This window comes from Chlamydotis macqueenii, chromosome 7, assembly GCF_036417535.1.
Source record: "Chlamydotis macqueenii isolate bChlMac1 chromosome 7, bChlMac1.mat, whole genome shotgun sequence".
Classification (NCBI taxonomy): domain Eukaryota; kingdom Metazoa; phylum Chordata; class Aves; order Otidiformes; family Otididae; genus Chlamydotis; species Chlamydotis macqueenii.
In genome coordinates, this window is record NC_141562.1 from 27020563 (window position 1) to 27041160 (window position 20598).

General features: G+C 44.5%; 2 protein-coding genes across 2 annotated transcripts in view; one reads left to right on the top strand and one right to left on the bottom strand.

The window, feature by feature from the left end:
* CFAP43 (cilia and flagella associated protein 43) overlaps positions 1-3322 on the bottom strand; it is a 48736-nt gene extending 45414 nt beyond the window's left edge. Inside the window, exon 1 of the mRNA XM_086752432.1 lies at positions 3237-3322. Coding sequence (XP_086608558.1) covers positions 3237-3322 — 86 coding nt within the window. The remainder of the gene's footprint in view (positions 1-3236) is intronic.
* Positions 3323-5498: 2176 nt separating this feature from the next.
* Positions 5499-13744, top strand: LOC104479553 (glutathione S-transferase omega-1). The gene is made up of 7 exons (XM_086752231.1): positions 5499-5711; positions 5752-5792; positions 5893-6001; positions 7701-7923; positions 9908-10009; positions 12158-12264; positions 13216-13744. The coding sequence occupies exons 2-7, from the start codon at positions 5759-5761 to the stop codon at positions 13367-13369; spliced, it is 729 nt and encodes a 242-aa protein (XP_086608357.1). The 5' UTR covers positions 5499-5711; positions 5752-5758; the 3' UTR covers positions 13370-13744.
* Positions 13745-20598: the final 6854 nt, after the last annotated feature.

The following is a 20598-nucleotide window of genomic DNA, read 5'->3' on the forward strand; positions in this document are numbered from 1 at the left end:
AATAGAGTATACCTTCAGTCTGAAAGAATTACACAGGTACAATCTGTACTGGGGACCCAGTTGTGTTTGCTTAACATTTTTACACTTTCATAGTTCATCTCATCCCCGTAAAATAAAAAACACAAAGGCATGGCTTATGTTTATATGAACCTAACTAGGAGGACTGTTCTGCTTTAAAGACAGCAGTACTTCAACATGGTAAAAATTTGGAATGTAAACAGGATGTGTTACACAAGGACTGAAATAAATTACTGAAGAGGAGTCAGCATATGAACTTAAAGTGTAGCAACAAATTCATAACTGCCTACAGAAGTTTTTACCTTTCAAAAAGTGTGTAAATAAACATCAAAGGGATTTGCATTTACCACTAAGTGAAGATGTCTGACTGAGCCACAGCTTAGCCCCATAGTACCATGGCAGAAAAGTTTCAGCAGTGTAATACATATCTTCTGTGTACAACACTGCTGTCAGCAACTTCTCTTCTAATTTCTATTCAGAAACATTCCATGTCTTCTTTTCTTCTTCAAAAAAAGAGCATTGGACTGGAAGAGATCTTTGTTTTCTGCAATTGCAAGCAGTGTTTTTATGCTCCTTTCATGAATGTCAATCAGTCATAAGATCAGCTCAGCTGCTGATCCTCTGTACTCTTACTAGAAGATTGTACTACAACCTCAGCACTCTCATAGTTAGGAACACTTTAAAGTGACTAGTTTTAAGATATTTATGTCCAGCAATAACTTCTTGCAAACTTTTCTGAGTAGTTTCTACTCTTGGCTTCTTTTGCTACGCACCAGAGTAAGCGTAGCCAGAGGGGAGTGGGAGCACACTGACCACCTGCTCCTGCAGACGAACTGAATACCATCGCAACAAAGAGGAGACATTTCAGCTGATGAATGTTTTTCCAGACCTTTTACACAAGAACTAGATGCATGACCTGCCACAGCACATAACCAGATCTTTAAGAACATGCTCACAGGACCAGCTCTACGCTTTTCTCCAACACTAGACTGCAATCAGTGGAAATTAAATATTTTTTACTTCTGTTTGCAGAGGTAAAATGAAGTCTAGAAAATATGTATGCAGGATAAATTAATGGGATGACAGTGCAATTTATCATCCTTATACAACCAGTAAAGGCTTAAGGCAATAAGGGTTCAAACTGTTATCTGATACCAGCTATGACTGGTGCAGTACGCGCTGAGCCAGGTAATTAGCCATGGCACACCCACGTTTTCCACACTGTATTCATTTCTAGTTCTGTATAAACATTGTGTCAGAAGTATTTCAGTCCTAAACTTTACCAGCTGGTGAAACGTAAATGGGGCAAAGTTATTAGAGTTGCTTGGAAATTTCCTTACAGAGTGTTTTGCCACTGAAAAATGCTAGTTCATACAAAACAGTTTATATGAAACCATGAGTTTTGCCAAAGTTCTGTGTTCTGAAGGCACAAAACAGAGCATTCCAGTTGTCCACTGCAAAATAATGTTTGTCACTTTCTTCTAAAACTGATAAGCATACTACTACTGCTAACATTAATTCATAAGAAAGGTAAACTTTTATCTTCTCTCTATTATGGAAATAGGCTTTACTTCACATTCAATAGGGCTTAAATTCTTTTTTTTATTTTGCATAATATTATTGCATAATAAGGACATGGACCAGCTGGAGAAGGTCCAGAGGAGGGCCACGAAGATGATAAAAGGGCTGGAGCACCTCTCTTATGAGGACAGGCTGAGAGAGTTGGGGCTGTTCAGCCTGGAGAAGAGGAGGCTCCGGGGAGACCTGATAGCAGTCTTCCGGTACCTCAAGGGGGCCTACAAGAAAGATGGGGAGAGGCTGTTCAGTAGGGCCTGTTGCGATAGGACAAGGAGTAATGGTTTTAAAACAGAGGGAGATAGATTTAGATTGGATATTAGGAAAAAATTTTTTACAATGAGGGTTGTAGAACACTGGAACAGGTTGCCCAGAGAGGTGGTGGAGGCCCCATCCCTGGAAACGTTCAAGGCCAGATTGGATGAGGCTCTGAGCAACGTGATCTGGCTGAAGATGTCCCTGCTCCTTGCAGGGGGGTTGGACTAGCTGACCTTTGAAGGTCCCTTCCAACTCTAACCATTCTATGATTCATAATGGTGTTTTCACAAAGCAGAAAACCTGGGTCATAGCTCTTCTAAGTAACACCAGTTTGCACAAGGGACATCCTCTGAACGTCAGTGACATGCTTCAGATGGTATCTCTTTTACTCTGCGAGTATCAGCATGGTTAAGGCTGAAGCTTGTTTCTCCTATTACTAGAACAAATTTTCTTTCTGCTAAAAAGTGCTGTACCTATAATTATGGATCTATGTCCCATACTAGCCATCAGCGTTGATGAAACAACTTAAATACTTACAATAGACAAGGAAGTTTAAACATCTGTCCCATTGTGCAGAAAAAAAACCATCTAAACATCCTAGATCACTGTGAAAGTCTCAATCAAGGTTGGGCAGGAAGGGCTTAACTCATCTACAGCTCCAATTTGTTCAGAACCAAAAAGAAACTTGTTGGTTTGCCAAGAGCTCTGGAAGAGAAGTGTTTTTCTACATATAGGATGGGTAATGTGTGTGGCAAGTGGAAAACTCAGTCTCTGACATGGAGGTTAAGATGCTGAGAGAGAAAGGCAGGAGTGAGGACTTAAAATACCAGGAAAATTAAGAGCCATGGCAGGAGATGATGACAGTGGGGTTTAGGAGGTACAGAACAACCAGAGTAGTGTGGGTGAAACAAAAGAGAATAGAACTGAACTGTATGGGTTCACATGGCTAGCTACTGAGAAGAAAAGCATGCCCAGAAAGTTCATCAGGATTGTGTGCTGCTGGAACCACTACACAGGAAAAAAACAACTCACACCACACTTCTCATCAACTCACCAAACTCCAGCTTAAAACTAGTCAGGGTTAGTTACTCCTCATTTCAGAGCCTCCCTGCGCTAAGGGCAGAGAACCTAAGCTTGATCCAAACGCACCAGGGGCTCAGTTCCTGCTATGTGCTGTAGTGCAAGTGCCTCTTTCCTCCCAACTACGAGCCGCCCTAACACAGACCCACAGCACAGCGGCCTCCCTTCCTTTCCCTCCTAGACCTGCCCTGTTCTCTGACGGCTGCGCGGAGCTGACCCAGGGTGAGAGGAGCTGGGCCCCAGGACAGGACAGCGTCGCTCAAAAGTGTGTGGCGTGTGCGGAAGCTGTCCCGGCCGACCCCCACCTCACTTCCAGCGCGGCCTCCTCGGCCGAGGGGCAGCGACGGGCCCCCGGGGCCTCGGCGTGAGGCTCCTCACCGGCCGCCTCCATTCACCCCACGCCGCCACCAGCCTGTTGACAACAGTCTCTTAGAAACAAGAACGACCGCTGCTATTAGCTGATACAACACCTGGCGCCAGGCTTAAAGCAGACAGCTGATTGGCCTGCTCCCGTGCGCCGACCAACCAATGAGCACAGGTAGGCACTTAAAGGGCCAGCAGAGGACGAAGCATATGAGGGCTCCTCTGCAGGGCGGGAGGGGCGTAGGCACACCCCGCGATGAGCGGAGCTCTCCGTAGCATGTCCAGCCGTCCTCACACAGGCACCGACCTGCGAGGCAATTCTGCCTGCGAGCTGCTGACATCTGTGGCCTTTGACCTGTGCAATCGGTGCGGCAGTGTCTAGAAAGCCAGGCGTAGGAGGAAGGCAGCCCTGGGGGAGCAGCGGTGGGTTCCTGCCCTCGGCCACCCCGCAGGTCCCGTCCCAGCAGCGGTTGGTTTGCCGTACAGTGGGACAGCCGTACCTGTTCTCCTGTCGCTTCTCTTTGTCTTTCCTTTCACGAGGCACCGCAGTTCTTCTCGGGATGTCCAAGGCAGCGCTCCCGAAGCTTCAAAGAGAGCTGAGGAGCAGCTGACCGCTGGAAAGAAGAGAAAGTACAGCTACAGTCTTTCTCTGTGTGCTTAGGGCTTTTAGCACGGTAACGCAGTAAGAACCTCCAAGTATTTTAAAAGCAGAACTAGCAATAACATTTCCTTTCCCCTTTCCTAAAGGGAGAAATGTTGCTTACAGTGTCCCGCTTGCTAGCGGTAGCTCGTTATTACTTCCCTGTACAGCAGCAGTGTGCGGTTCTGCGGTACTGCTACGCACCCACGGCACCGTGGAGCAGCAACGGAGAGCAGCAGGACAAGCCTGTACCTTACCTCTTGTCTCCCGTGTCTGCTCTGCTCAGAACCAAGACAGGATGAGGAAATTGGTTTATTTTGCCATGGTGCCTTTGAGGGGCTGCTGTAGCATGCCGATCTTGTGATGCTGCTTTGGGCTGCTGCATGCCTGTCTATAGTCTGTGAGTTAGCAGACTGCCTGTATTCTTAATTGCTAAAAGAAACTTCAAATGAATTTTCTCTTTTTTTTTTTCAATCACTCAAAATATTGCTGAATCTTTCCTAACTGCAGACACTCTGAGGAATTAGAAATATGTCCTCCAACTCAGTTTTTTTTTAATGGCAGGAGAAATTATTTTCTTGGCAAAGGACATCTTACAAACAGGTTCTGTTTGCCGAGGGCATGGCAGGCTTGTGCAATTAATTATCACTCCCTTTCACTGCTGAGCTGTTTATTAATTACATAATCAAACAGCAATAACTTAGCAAAAAAATCATATTGTTCTGTTTAAATGGATAATGGTGTCAGGTTTGTGGTCACTTTACTGGTGGCCGTCTCAGTGTTTGCCTGACCTGAAGGCTGGATGGAAGTGTGTGGAGCCCCAGGAAGGGAAGCATTTTACTTCTGGGACCTTAGATGAACTTGTGAAAACACAGTTGAAACTTGTGAAACACAGTTAGATGAAAGCTTCTCCATTTCTACAGTTATACCCCAGGAAAAGCTGGTACAAGGAAGGCCCTGGTGCCCTCACCTCAACTGAAGAGGGAGCAAAAGGGGTGGCGACGACTTCAGTCGGTGCTTCGGTTCTCTCTTTTGCTCTGTGCGCATACCGATGCTCCCGTAGATGATGTTTGCAGAAGCAAGCATGAATCCCTCTATGACTGGGAGGTAGTAATTAAATCTAATGTTTGCTGCGCCCCCTTGTCTGTTGGGTTATCTGTTGTCTCCTCTTGGGTTTTCATCATGAAGCAGAACGGCTGCAAGAGAGAGAAGCCCTCCTTGTTATCCTCAGGTTGGGATTGGAACAGATTTTGGAGGGCCGCAGCGCTGCCGTAGCGGGAGAAGGCCTGGCCCAGGAGGCCCTGTCCAGGGAGGAGGTGGCAGGAGGCCTGGTGCCTCACGGGCTGCTGGAGGCGCCCCTTGATAAAACCAGGCACATGGGGTGGTGTTTTGCCTTAGGATTCCCATTTAAATGCGAGTGCTAGCTGGAGTGGGTTACGCTGCGGTTATAAAGAAGAGAGCGTTAACAGCAGCTTAATACCGCCTGCTGCCGTGAGCAGCTCTGCATCCCCGCGGGGAGGGCGGTCACCTCAAGGAGCGACGGGGCTGCGCCACGCCCCTCCCACCCAAACCCAACCTTTCCCCCTCCGTGGGTGCCAGCCACCTGAGGGGGGGCGGCGACCCCCACCCCGGGGGAGGGAGCAGGGGAGGCCGGCCCGCACACAGACCCTGACACCCCCCTGCCCGCGCCCCGCTGAGAGGGAGGGGCTGTTCCCGCCCTGCCCACGGCCAACACCCGCGGGTGGAGCGGTGTGGCACGGCACGGCAGAGCACAGCACAGCACCGCGCAGCAGAGCACGGCACGGCACGGCAGAGCGCAGCGCGATGGCCGGCGATAACTCTCGCAGCCTGGGCAAGGGTAAGCGGCAGCCTCGGCGGGCGGGCTGCCGTATCGCCTCGGCCGGGGCTGGGTGTACGGTGAGTAACAGGCGGGACGGTTCTCTCTCCTCTCTCCCCAGGCAGCGCGGCCCCGGGGCCTGTGCCCGAGGGGCTGATCCGGCTGTACAGCATGCGGTTCTGCCCCTTCGCCCAGAGAACGCGCCTCGTCCTCCGCGCCAAGGGCATCAGGTGAGGCCTTCCCGGCGGGCCCGTGTGGCGGGGCGCGGCTCCCCCCGCCGCTGCGCTGCGGTGCCGGGCCGTCCGGGCTCGCAGGGGGCGGATCACGCTTCCCTTCTTACCTCTGGATCCCAAATGGGTCTTGGCTAAACGTCCCTGAATGGAAAGGGGTCACCCACAGAATGTGGCCGATTTTGCTGTAAAGCTTGAACTTCTTAAGATTTTTTTTTTTTGGGGGGGCGAGAGGTGTCTTGCTGAAGTGGGAAATAAGTAGGCTGTGTATGAAATAAATTATGTAAAGGCCCAAAGCAAATCTATAGGGAAAAATCCAAAGTGGATTTGTTTTTTTTTCCTCTCTCACCTGTCGTCCTGAATGTCTGCAACAGTAGCGTTTGAGCTTGTGCTGGGTAAATGTGAGTAGAGCTCTAGTGTGTGCTGTTTGGTTTTGGTGTAAGCTGCAGTGAAAATTCTGGGAGATGTGAATATTCAGTGTTTCTGTTCTCTTACCGCTTAGCAAAACCCAATAGTGAGTGAGTGGCCTTTTTAAAAGAGGAAATGTACTGAATTCTTACCACATCTTCTCATTCCTAAGCTGTAGTAAGTTAATGGAATTTAGTACTTGTGTTTGTTTCTTTCTCAGGATAGCCACGTTGTTTAAATGGAGACAAATGCTTCCCTCAGCTTACAGCTTCAAAGTAACAGAATTTCCCACCTGATAATTCCCATCAAATTCCAGGCCTGGCAAGTTTGTTAACCAGCCCTGAGCTGTGAGTCCATGTTAGCATAGTGAATACTTACCACTCAGTTCTTCTGATCACAAGATGAGAGTTGGGGTTGTTTGTTGTTTTGGTTTGTTTGTTTTTTTTTTTTTCTTGGGTCTTTTTTTCCGAAGAGTAGGTGCATTAAAACTTCCAAGTCAGTTTAATTTTGTTTTTATTTAGTGTCTTTGAACTGAATTTTGGAGCTGAGAGATTTGTTTGAGTGTAGTGATTTTGAAGGGGTTTTATTGCTACCCAAACCTGGTAGGTGCCTTCTGGTAACCTTTCAGTTGTTTCGAAGGTTCAGCTGTGTTTAGCAGACCTTTGGGCTTACTAGGAATTTTCTGGTGTCACACATATAACACAGCATGCTTTACTAATATAACATAGACATATTTCCCATGTGTCTTTTTAATCAGTATCTATTTTGCCTTTGCCCTGCACACCTGTTCTATGTGAGGCCATAGGTGCGGAAGATAAGTAGGTAGGATGCTCTCCTGATTTGCTCCTCATTAAAGTTCAACTGCATTTCTTAATGTACGCTTTCTTAGTGCAGCTTACTTGCAATCAAGTGCTTCTTTCTTAGAATGTCCTTGAACATGTGATAAGTGTGCTGCATTCTGAGCTTGACCTTTGTTTTTAGTGTGACTATAAGGGCTGCCTCTGTGTGCTTGCGGACTGTTTGTTTGTCTTTTATTAGTTTAACAAACGATTCGTTGTAAGTCAGTTCTGATTATTTCCGGCAAAGGGAAGTGCTCCCTGGCAGTGTTTCTATATGTCAAATTCTTAGTTCTGCAAAGGACTTCAGGAAAGACTAAGGAGAGCAAGGGAACAAGGATTCAGCCTCTCAAGCTCTCTAGCTGTTGCGGTGTAATGACTGCATTTCATCATGATGTGGAGTTGACTGTAGCAGAACTAAGCCTGTTTGGGTCTTGTTTCTTGCAATCTTTTAGCCATGAAGTAATCAACATCAATCTGAAGAACAAACCTGACTGGTTCTTTGAGAAGAACCCCTTTGGGCTAGTTCCTGTTCTGGAGACCACCAAGGGCCAGCTGATCTATGAGTCCCCAATCACTTGTGAGTATTTGGATGAAGCATTTCCGGGGAAGAAGTTGATGCCTTCGGACCCATATGAGCGAGCCTTTCAGAAGATGCTCTTGGAACACTTCTCAAAGGTACTGCTTGATCGGGGTGGGATTGTGTTTCTTACTTTACTATAGCATCAAAACCTGCATGCAGCTCTGTTGCCAATGCTGCTTTTGTCTTTTAAGAGAGAAGTCTTGTGTCTGAGAGAAGTATTTAAATAACCAAAGTGGTTATTTTGGGTCTCTTGCTGTGAGCACGTACAAACCACTGTGCATCTGAATTGCTCACAGCATTTATGTGTGGGGGTGGATGCAGGAAGACAGTCAAGCTAGTGACAGCCTCAGCCTCAGTATATGACTGAGGCAGGATTTTGAGCATCCTACAACAGAGGAACGGTCAGTACACCAAACTATCTGAATGCTTGAGACCTAGGCAGTGACAACTGCTCTATTTTGATCTGAATCTTTCTGTAGAAGTACTGTATGAATGCAGAATGTGAAGAGCGCCTGACTGGGAGAGCCTACAAGAGATGGAAGGGGGCAGTAGACATGGAACATGTATAAGGAGACTGGTTTTGGCTCTCAGTAGGGGTTGGAGATGAGCATTATGACTCAGTGTGGAAGTCACTCTGAAGTGACCTCTCTGTACCCTAAGCATCGATAATACAAGCACGTGCTTTGAAGGGTCTGGGAAGTGAAAGAAGTCAGCTTGGTTATGAGGAAGCAATGAACATGCAAGGAGATGTGGACAAAGAAGGGGGATAGAAGGGAGGATATATTTATAGAATCATAGAATAGTTTGGGTTGGAAGGGACCTTAAAGGTCATCTAGTCCAGCCTCCCCTGCAATAAGCAGAGTCATCTTCAACCAGATCAGGTTGCTCAGAGCCCCTTTTCACTCATGAGGCACCTGCCACCGCTCTGGGCAACGTGTTGCAGTGTTTCACCACCCTCATTGTGAAAAATGTATTCCTTTTATGTAGTCTGAATCTACCCTCTTTTAGTTTGAAAACATTACCCCTTGTCCTATCACTACATGCCCTGCTAAAAAGTTTGTCCCCACCTTTCATATAAGCCCCCTATAAGTATTGAAACACCGCAATAAAATCTCCTTGGAGCCTTCTCTTCTCCAGGCTGAACAATCCCAACTCTCAGCCTTTCATCAAAGCAGAGGTGCTCCAGCCCTCTGATCACTTTTTTGGCCCTCCTCTGGACCCCCTCCAACAGGTCTGTAGCTTTCCTGTACTGGGGGCTCCAGAGCTGGATGCAGTACTCCAGGTGGGGTCTCACCAGAACGGAGTGGAGAGGCAGAATCCTGCTGGCCACGCTTCTTTTGATGCAGCCCAGGATATGATTGGCCTTCTGCGCTGCAAGCACATGTTATTGGCTTATGTCCAGTTTTTCATCCACCAGTATCTGCAAGTCCTTCTCAGCAGGGCTGCTCTCAATTTACAACAAGCCTTTCTGAATAGGCATGATGGGAGGAGAGTTACGGGGAAGCATGTTACAGGAAATAAAACATGCGCTGAATGTTGGTTGTATGAATGACAAGATCTTGGAATAATGTTTGTCTATGAGCTTTTAAGAAAATAAATTAATCTTGGCCACTGGGCAACTTGCTGGTACTTTACACTACTTTCTCTGGCAATTACCAATTAGAAAATGCACGGGTTTGTAGAAGCCTGCATATTGTGGGCTGCATACCTCTTTCTTAAAATACCTTAAACGTCGATAATTAAAGTGCATTTTTATTTCAGAAATGTGTAACTGGGCAAAGAGTACCACTGCAGCTTGCGACGTTTTTTTTGGTAGTGCTTGCAAATGGGAAGCACGCTCTTCTTTTCATTGTTCTCCTTTCATTACAAGACTTAAAATTCTTAAGTAGTTTCATTCATTCTTCCTTTAAGCCTTTGCTTATCTTTTCTGAAATATAAAAGATTTTTGTTAATGGACTTTATTTAACTCTTTAAATCTTTAAAACTTAACTTGCATTTAGTATCTTAACATCTTAGGCTCTGACTTACTTGTATTATTGTAATAGGAATGTTAAAAACTTTATCTTTTCCTTTGTATAGATAACACCCATGATTTTTAAGTATTTTGTGGCAGTCAAAGATGGACAGGATACCACAGCACTGAAAGCAGAGATTACTGAGAAGTTTGGCAAACTTGAAGAGGTAAGAGTATTTCATGATAATGAGCAGGTTGCCAGTCGTTGTATGATCCCTTTTTCTTTCATGCTTTGGCCTTTGGAGCTAGATCTCTTCTCATTCAGTTGGTAGTTACAGCAATGAACAATCTTTCAATTTACTCCCCTCAGCCTAGGATGCACAACAGCATTAGAGTAAATTCCAAGTAGCTAAACTAAACCTCATTTGTATAATGAAGGCTGTGGGGACTTAGGGAGTTTTTTTGAACTCTAACTGACTGCTGTTGTCTTAGATATCTTTGTTGTGCTTTAAATCTAAGGAGACTTGGATCTCCTTAGGATGGAGCAAGGGCTGAGGAGTCTGAGCTGCTGAAAAGCATCTGTGCTATAACTCTGCTGAAATCCGTGCAGATACATTGGTGATGAAATAAAATCTTTTTAGTTCAAGAACGTATCTTTGTGAGGGGAAGCAGAATGTAATCTGTCCTTTGCAGAATCCAGCCCTGGGCCTTATTCTGCTCTAGTGGTGTAATGCAGCTTCTGCAGAGCTCCAGGAAGTGTCAGGTAGCTTTGATGCTATATTAGCAACTTCACAATCCTGATTTATTGTCAGTAGTGGTTCTTGGCTGGTCTGAACAGCTGTCAGACTTGTCTTTACCACGAACCTATTCTGTCTGTGTTTTTAGCAGCCACAACTAAAGCTTCAGTCAAGAAGCATTCTTCTACAGTGTTTCTCTTCTGGTGCAAAGCTACCAATAGCTTTCCAGTATTTTCCTAATCCTCCTAACAGTCCTGTGCATTCTGCTTCCTCACCCCATTGACTTGCCACAGTAAAATTGTTTTCAGAGTAGTCTTGTCTGTCTGATCAGGCTGATGCTGGAGTAGTACAAATGGCAAATGAGTTCTTGGGGAAAGCTGTGTGTGTTTCACTTCCCTGAAATACGATCTATTAAACATTAAGGAAGAATTAACCTTCCTACTGCTTTATTAATGCTGTGAAATACTTGCTGCTCCTTCAGTTTCTCTATTTTACTATACCCTGAAGGATTTTGCAGGAGCAGCTGAAGGTCAGCTGAGGATGGGAGGAAGGAACAGAGCCATGCAAAATTCACTCGGCCTATTGCAAGAGATATTCAGGAAGGGTTTTGAGACACTTCTGTGTTTAGCTTGGTGCTACCCGACAGAGGGAGCTGTGTTCCCATCTCTGGGACTGCGCAACTGCCAAGTTATATTCTGCCAGACACCTGGTAATTCAAACAGCTTGGTGCTTCCTGAATAACTGCTTTAAAATGTCTACTATGTCATGTGGGTTAGGAGACAGGGAGTAAATGCCATGGGAGTATAGTGTTGTCTTTTTGGGTGCACAAAGATTTCTAAGATCTCTTGCGTTTCATCTTTAAAATGGCAAAGTGCCTGAAAACAGGGGTACTAGTCTTATGAAGGAAATGATAAGCTCTGGAGGCTCCTTAAAGCATGTTAAACTTGGATGATCATGTACTTCAAACATATCAGAAACACAAACATAACAGGAGAACTTGCTGTGTTCTTTGCGTCCCTGCTTTCTGTGCTGAGCTGTGGGGATCTCTTTCTGGTGTATGTGGGTGTTTATACTTCCTGTTGCCCTTGCACCTGGAATCAAATCCAGTTCTGGATGTAATGTTAGAAATGCTTTCCTGAGACCTCTTGGCCTCAAATGCCATGTGAAAAGAATCCTTGCTAAAATGGTGTTCTAGTTTACCTGGACATTAAATTTAGCTGGATTTATAGCTCAACAAATGCATGTGCGTTGTTGTGTTTTATTAGTCTATGCCATTAATGCTTTTTGACAAGTAAGAAATCAAAAACTGACAGACTCTGAGAGCTAAATACCTTTTTATTTGTGCACAAGCTGCAGCTCATTAATGATTAATAGCTTGTGACAGTTTTTGAACCACTGGAGAAGAGCTGGACTGACAGTGTATGAAATAGTTAAGCTTGATGTTACAGCTGCTTTACAGACTAGCTCTGACTCCCCAGATACTGCGTGCGCAGGAGAAACATGCTGTACCTCCATTATTTGCTGTCTGATCTCTTCAGTATGCCTGCATGCCACTACGAAGTGTGCTTTCTGTTACTGTAGTGTCCTGCTGTGGTAGTTTTCCTTCTGAGGGCAATTGCCATCTCTCACCTCTCACAGGTTCTGTGCAAACGCAACACTGTGTTTTATGGTGGAGACTCAATCTCTATGTTTGACTACATGATCTGGCCATGGTTTGAACGTCTGGAAGTGTACCAGCTGAAGGAGTGAGTATTGAAGTGCCTCAGCATAAATGTTCTTTGCACACACTCTGCAGCAATGGGCCACTCTTGGAGGCAGGTGAAGAAAATTTGTGTTGTGTTAGTTTGGGGGAAGCATTTTCTCAAAAGAGAGATGAGTTGTTCAGGGATTTTCTTTAAACAGACTTTCTTTTACTGAGCTGTTGTATGTTAAGAAAAGATACTTTCTGAGTAAGGATTAGGATTTACCTGGAGAAGTTATACATTAACTAAACTTGGAAGTTGGAAAGTGTAATGCTGAGTACTCGGGTCAATCTGCCAGAAGAGAATGAAAATAACAATTTACACCCTTAAGCTTTCGGTTTGCCACACAGTGTTTTGTTTTTGTTTTTTTTTTTTCAAATGTCTCTGAGTGGGTTTGTGGATTTAGTTGTAGTCAAACCCTCAGTTTCCTCAATCGGCTGCACCTGTGTTTTGAGCTGCTGGGTTGCAGGGTGGTACAAACTGTACAGCTTGTCTTGGTATGCAAGAGAGGAGAGAAGAGGTTCTTGGGTTGTGGAGGATGATTCAACCACTGCACACAGTGTTTGCTTCAAGAATCACCATTAACAAAGCATTCCAGAGGGAGGCAGTGGTGCACAAGCTTCTGCCCTCAACTCAGAGCAGATTATAAGAGCTGTGTCTTCTGCAGCAGGGATAACATAAACAAAACCATGCTGATATCTTGGACAATAAGTGCTCATTTAGGTTTTTGCTGAGCTTTGCAGAGTGCACAAGGTCTGTAAGAATGCTTCCACTTTCCAAATGCTAGTCTGTCTTCTATGATATGTATTTCCATTTCCTGCTCTGAGCTGAACATTATACTGGGACGGAGAAAGCAAAAAAAGCAGTAACATAGAACTGCTCAAGTTGTTTTGCTTCCTTGATGCCCTCCCAGTTTCCCATTTGTATTACTCAATCTCTTTCCTTTTCCCGTAGCGCTTTGAGTCATACTCCAAAGCTCCAACGCTGGATGGAGGCCATGAAGGAGGACCCTGCTGTCAAGGCTACAATGACTGACCCACAGACATTCAAAGATTACCTCCAGCTGTATTTGAAGAACAGCCCTGAGGCATGTGATTATGGGCTCTGAGGTGCCGGGAGGCACATGCTTGCTGAAGTGTCAGTGCTTCTTTTCAGTGTGAGCTGTGAGGACCTAGCATAATTTAGTATGGGCTCTTCTGTGGTTGCATTTCATAACTGGGATAAATCTGTGCTGAAAAGGCTGAGAAACCTTCTTTGAACTGTACTAGTTCCTGTCAGGAGGAGGATGTGCTGGCTTTGTGCAGAAGATGGAAAGTCGTTGCATGGAGAAAAATGCCTTTACTCAGAGATTATGTTCTGTAATCTTTGGCCTCTGCAGGCGTTGCTGGTGGGCAGTCCTTGAACTGACTCTGTTACTTGGTTTAAAAATTCTAATACTGATGTCTTGAAAATAAATAAAAAAGCAAGCAATGTTGTCTTTAAATGCAATTTTTTTCTTCCTCTTTGTAGGCAGCTATTAGTCACTGGATTGGTTGTGCAGAGAGGAGTGAGACACTATAAAGGCTAAAACAGATAGTACGGTCTCTGAAGTTAAGATGCAGTTATCTTGTACAAACTGTCCTCCTCTTCTGACATCACTGCTGCCAAACTACTGAACTTGCAGCCCTGCCTGCCTACCCCTGTTGAAGTCCCATTTGCAGGGACCATCTAGAAATGGCTTCCAGTTTGGACTAGATTTGCTAGGGGAGCGTCGTGTTTATTCTAGGTCCTAACCTCAATTACCCTAAAGGAGTAGGGAGTAAAGCTATCAGAAACCATATCCTGAGGAGAAAGACTCTTATTTTCTGTTCCGCTCCAGACCTCAAGAGCATTGCTCTGTATGTCAAGATGTAGGTGAAATCAGAGAACTGAAGTAGGAGCTAAGTCAGAGCATTATGAACTGGTGGTGTCTTGCTGCTGGTGAAGGAATGATTATGTTGTGATCCTGTCATTTGCCTGCTGGAACAGAGCTTTACAGCTGGACATCTTTTGAAACTATCCTATATGCTAACATAGCAGAGTGGGGACAAGATTATTTGAAGACTTCTTCTCTCTCTTATTTTTTTTCTTTTTTTATCCCCATAGAGGGGACTAAAAGAACTATGACCCATTCTGATGTTGCTCAGCTGTGTATGTGTCTCTCTGACAGACCACTAACAACCCAAACTGGCCATAGTTCCAGGAAATAAGCATGCAGAAAGAAGCAAGGCAAAGCAGTATGTTCAAGGACAGGACTGTGGTTCCTGTGGTGCTGAGGTGGTTGTCATGAGATGCACAGGACTGTTCCTGTCTGTCTCCCATTGCAATGAGGTAAGGTAGCATAGCAGAAGTTGGTGGTTCATGGTTCTTGTAATTGAGGCAGTGAGCTTTCCTGGAGGAAACAGGACTAATTTTTTACCTTCAACATTTTCTACCCCAGCACACTAACTCTGAAGAGGTGCATGCTTGTGTAATTTCAAGTCAGAAAGCAGATATGAAAGACAGATTTGATGAGGAAAAAGAACTAGGTCTGTCATTTTGCGGCTATTGGCGGGGATTGTTTATGCTCTTACTAGCTTTCATTCAAACTATGCAGGTTTTCCCCTCCTGTTTATCTTTGTGGCTTTTAAACACATGTGGCCCTACTTAGAGAAATACTGATTAGTCTGGTATTCCTTCCAGAATGCTGATGTTCTTTAAAAAGTTTCCCAGTCCAGATCTGATGCTGTACATGTTCTGTAGATTGTCATTAGAGAACCCAGAGCCTCCTCTGGGCTGTGAGGTGTGTTGTCAGAATGTGGATCTAGGCTATTTCATTAGATAAAAGCAGAGTTTGAGCTTGATGAAGCCACTGTCCCTGAAATGGTTTGGTGGGATCTCGGTGGCAAACTTCCAAGGATTAACTGCAGAACACCTTGGTTTTATTAGCTGCTCTGCTTTGTTTAGGGCTTGCTAAAGCTGTTAGTATAGTAGGCTCTAAGTTGGCTTCTATAAACATGCTAGGAATATGCTGCAGTTTGTTGCAGCGTATTATTGGATGCTAGTGGGAGATGTGAAATTAGGGAGATCCAATAATCGGTTAAGAGCAGAGACTGGCATCCAAAATCTGAACTGGCTAGCGCCAAACCATGGTAACCCAGAGACTGTTGTCCAAACAGAAGGATGTGCTCTCCCCATCTTTATTTAGTGGCTGTAGACTGTACCATTATAAATATGCTATTTCAGCAAAAAAAAAAGTAAAATGAAATATCCTGCCTTATAATTTACGATTAAATATCAGTGTTCTAAATCCCCAGGCAGACAGCTGGGGTCCTGAACTCATTACAGCACACTAAGAAATTCAGGCCTCAGGCAAAATGTTCTTGATGTGGTAATGAATATGCAACAATTTGGTCTAGTCTTCAAAGGAAAGGAAAAGTTACCTGGAATGGACTGGCTCTCCTTTCATGGTGGATGGGTGTAAAGGATACACCTATGAGTTTAAAGAAGCCAAGAAAAGAAAACGCCTATCTTCAGTTTTGGTCAACATACCAAAGGATGGAAAAGGAAGAAGGATGGAAGGTAATAATAAAATGATCAAATAGATGAGCAGCTCTGCTCTTCAGTCAGAGCTCTCCTTATAAATCTTCTGTGGATCAAATTGTACAGCGAGTATTGTATTTACTCACCTTCTACTCCATATTTTGCCTTTGAAAGTTGGTGGTGGTGCTATTGCTTTCAGAAACAATGGTGATTTTTTTCTTTTGTTCTCTTTTGTTGTGCTACCAAATATAACAGCTCCCAGCATATGTTAAAAAAAAAGTTTGATTCAAACAAAAAAGGACAGAGGCTGTCTTGTAAAAATAGTGAGTTTAGGAACATGGTGGATGCTTCAGATTAGCAAGGCATTGGGCCTCATTCTGTCCTGTATTTGTAGCATGTCCCTGTATCTTTACTGATGTCCTTGAGATGGTTGTTGGTACCACAATACAAGATGTGGTCCAGCGCCTTGTTCTTCATTATTGTTTTAGGATCCCTTATACTGCAGCTAAGAGCAAGGTGGGAAGGTAGCCAAAGTGGAGGGAGGGATGGAGATCCCAAGCTATCAGATCTGGGAAGGTTTGCTGAGTTTTGGGTAAGTTGGGTGGGAACTTGGGTGAATGGGACTGCTGCTATGATAGAAGGTCCTTGCTTGGGGAAATTTTTGAAAGAGTCTGACCAGGGAAGTGTCAGAAGGGTCTGTAGCTCTTGTGCTGGAAGTGGTAGTAACTGGAGATACTGATTTGAAAAGTCTCAAATGTCACATACTCACTTGTGAACTCTAAACAGCTGCCTGTGGCTTTGTTGCTTTTTCTAATCAATTAAAGAGAAAAGGAAATCTCAGCTTCTTGCCGTGTTTCACGTAATCTCAGCTTCTTGCTGTGTTTTGTTTAACAGCTGTCTGCCCTGCTCATCAGAGGTGCCTGGCTGTGTGAGTGTATCTGCTAGGCACGTGGTGTTGGCAGCATTACATCTCCTGGGCCTGCTCTCCCCAGTATTCCACTGTCGTGGCATCTGTAATGTTCTCCCGCATTATCGAGGTTTGAGTACTGGATATTTCTTATCCTGTCTCGTTTCTCTGCTCGTAGCTCGATTATTTCACCATTCTGTTCCTTGGACAGTGATTTCACTTGGGAATGGCTGATGAAAATGCAGTCTTTTTACAGTCATGAGATCAGATGCCATTTTACTAAATCATCCTCAATTTCTGTAAGATGGAAGCAGTCTTTTCTACTATTGGTCCAAAGCCAACAGAGATGACAGTTGCTGATTTATCTGAATAAATTAATGCCATAAAGTAATGCCATGTAATGTTGTTGGGATTTTTCCATCCTACAACATTTTGTTTTGCTAAAACAGGAATTTTAAAACATGTTATTGAGATGCAGCTGTGTCTGGGGTGGAGTGTGACAGCTGTTTAGCAGTGTGTAGTAACACTGTATCTGTGTCCAGGAGGAAGTTAGAATGCAGCCTGTATTAAGGGATGTTCTGTGCTGTTCACAGCCATCTTCTGATGTGCAGAGAGAGGGCAGTCTGTGAGAGTTAACAGCACGTGCTGCAGATTTTAATCTTAGAACCACTACTCTTAGCAAAGTTGATGGAAAAGCCATCTCTCCAGGGATAACAGAGCCAAGAAAAGGGGCACTGAAGAGCCACAAGCTGAGTAGGGAGCAGACAGTGTTTCCTGTAAGCTGCAAATGTGAGTCACCTACACAGCAAAGGCATAGGAGGGCTGGGGGAAAAGGAGGAAAAAGCTGTTAACTTCAGACCACCTGAGGAACTAATGAAGACCAATAGTAAGACATCATGGCTTAATACCATCCTTCCCGCAGCTCTCTGTGTACATTCCCATTTCCCCAAAGGATGCTTTTGTGCTTTTCCTCCTGTCACTCAAACCATCCTCAGACTGGAGCTCTCAACAAGAATGTTCTCTGGGCCAATCCACAAGTTGGAGTGTGGCTGGGTTGTTTTGTTTTGTTTTGTTTTTTCCACACAGCTCTTTCTGTGCCTGTTTAGGCTTGGAAGCAGAGTCTGTCTCCTCTTACTTGTAATGGCTTAAGGCATAGTGATTAATCAGCTGTTTCTCCTTGTGGGAAGACAGCTCTGATATAACCCATGCCTTCAAACCCACAGGCCTGGTGCCTCTTAATTCCTCTTCATATGCTTTACGTAGCTTGGCTGTGTTGTGCTGATGTATCTCTACTCTGGATCAAACTTTTCGCCTCCAAAGCTATGCCAGGTGCAGCTCTGGCAGGAGAGAGTTAGTGTAGAGCCACTGGTAGAAACTTGCCTGTGGACAAGCCTTGCATTTCTCTAATTTTGCATACAGGGGCTTTGTAATACTGACATGACGTGATAACCTTGAAGGTGAAGTGAACTGGCAGGAATATCATGCTGACAGTGCAGAACGCCTCTGTCCCATGGGAACGTCTGTGTGATGGAGGCGAGGCAGAGCTGCTCTGCATCACCTGTGCTTGCAGGCACAAGAACCAGCCAGGGCTGCCCTGCCCTCCCTGGTGCAAGCTGGCAGGGATGAGACCTGGAACATGTTGGCAAGCTAAGTACTATCTCCCTGTGGATTTGGGAAATCCCTCTTTACTGTTTGGTTTCCAGCAGAGGGCTAGAGAGCAGGATTGAAGTTTAGGAGCAACACAATGAATTTCTGCCTTGATACACCTGGGGAGGTGAAGTGACTGATGAGTCAGGCTGTGAACAATGTGGTTTACCGATCCCAGCTCTGCCCGCTGGGCCTGTATTGCGCTGTGGTGGATCCTGAATGTTAGATTGTCTGCAGAAAGGTGCTTAATTTGATTTCCAATGACATTATAAGTCTCGTGGCACTTCTGGAAAGCAGCACAATACAGACAGAAACTTAATCTTGGCTCCTTACACATGATTAAGTCTTTGCTGAGTTGAGACTGCTAGTGGCTGTGGGTCTGCTGGTGGATTTGAAGATTGTTTTGCATCTAAAATCGACTCCTTTTCCTGCAGAGCACCTAAGACACTTTTAAGAACTTCCTTGGGATTTTAATCTTCATCCTTGTGCACAAGTTTTAAAACTACCACAGTCATTTTACAAGCACTGAAATGCCTAAATAGTGAGGGCTGTATTTAAATGTTTCACATCAGCACCTCCTGCACTTCCACCTCAGAGCAGATCAATAAAGCTAAGCTACCCACCTATTTCTGCCTACTTGAAATAAAGGAGATTTTGTCCTTGCTTGTGGATATTCCATGAGTGGTAAAAAGTCATTAGATAAATTATTAGCTGTAAATTATTCTTCTGGCTTTACTGTCCTGCCTGCCTCTCTGGATGACTTAATGCTTGAAAAGTGCTAATTTCTGTCAACACAAACATCACCCTGATTTGCATAGTAGCGAAACAACATTGTGCAGAGTTGGAAAACAGAAATGCATTCCTGTGTGGAATAAACAATTTTTCTAAGGTCTGCAGATCTTTACTATTAGCCACACATCAGAATTATGTATCCAATTACCATGAGGGGTGTGAGATACAGGGGTGTTTCATGTCAAATCCATAAGAACTGCTCAATATAACAGTTACATACCCAGGCAGAGCATAATAGGAGATCCTTTTCTTGTGCTTATGGAAAAAGCTGCTTATTGCATTTGCAAGTGTTACCTGTCCAGTGAAGTCTGTCACTGTGTTAGGGGTCCAGGGATGTAGACTCGATCTGCATTCATGAGCTTTTCAGGACCTGTCTGGAATTGTATATTGATGTCAATATTATATTGACGAGACAGAGAGTTTTACTCTCAGATCAAGTCTGCGTGCTCCTTAGCCAAGCTTGGGATGATCTGTCCCTTTGCTCACAGAGTGAAGGACTTCCCAGGACAGTGACTACACTAACCAAGCATAAACAGGTAGTCATGTCTATCTGTGCTAGCTAATGCTCCAGCTATAACACACACATTTAAGATTTGACCTTCAGGATGACTGTTACCTCAGGAACTTTTGTCCAGCTCTAGGAATATTGCCTACGAGCACATTTCTGGACTGCAGTGTAGCCATAATTGCATGCTGAAACTCTAGGCTGCTAGAATTCTGATGAAAGCTAGCATATTAGAACCAGGAATTTAAGACAGCCTGGAAATAAGAAAAAAAACCAAGGATTTGAATCTCTGAAGAAGGAATCCAGATCAAAGCCTTGAGAAAAACTGGTTTACTGCTAGAAAAGGAGGCCAAAACCAATCTCTAGTGGCTGGGGTTGGCCTCTCTGTCTCTGCATCTGCCTACTCTGTGGCAGATAATACTGTAATAACGGCCGTGGCATCTTCAAATTGTCCTTCTGAAAAAGGATTTTATATTGATGTTACCCCTTCTGTTACATAGCAACATAGAATCAGTAAATGAGGAAAAGAAAAAAAAAAAGCTCAAGGAAATCAGCTCAATGAAGAAAATGTTGCTGAGCTTGTCAGACAGCTTTAGTATGTCAGGTTTATCTTTGGTTTGTTTGTTGGGTTTTTATTTAATAACAAAATCACACTAAAACAACCAGGACTGCTGATGATCCTGGGCCACAGAACTCACAAGCTCTGTTTACCGCAGCGTGTGATTGACCTTGGGAAAGCCTAACTCCTGGCTAGGTAGACTTGTGCTGCAACTCCTAAGCCAGCTCCTTCTCAGACCTGTTCAATGCTGATTCAGCCCGAGCAATCACTGGAAGGCAGAATTATTAATTAAAGGTGTGCAGAGCATTCTGTGGGGCTGGAACACATGTTACCAAGGAAATAGTGTGGTTTTATTATATTAATTCATAACTAGCTTTAAATTTTCTT

What these genes read in the sequence shown, in the direction of transcription:
- LOC104479553 (XM_086752231.1), top strand. Translation starts at nt 5,759, where the DNA reads ATGGCCGGCGATAACTCTCGCAGCCTGGGCAAGG. An exon ending in CTCTCGCAGCCTGGGCAAGG is followed by an intron (nt 5,793 to 5,892) that starts GTAAGCGGCAGC and finishes CTCTCTCCCCAG; the next exon opens with GCAGCGCGGCCCCGGGGCCT. An exon ending in TCTTGGAACACTTCTCAAAG is followed by an intron (nt 7,924 to 9,907) that starts GTACTGCTTGAT and finishes TCCTTTGTATAG; the next exon opens with ATAACACCCATGATTTTTAA.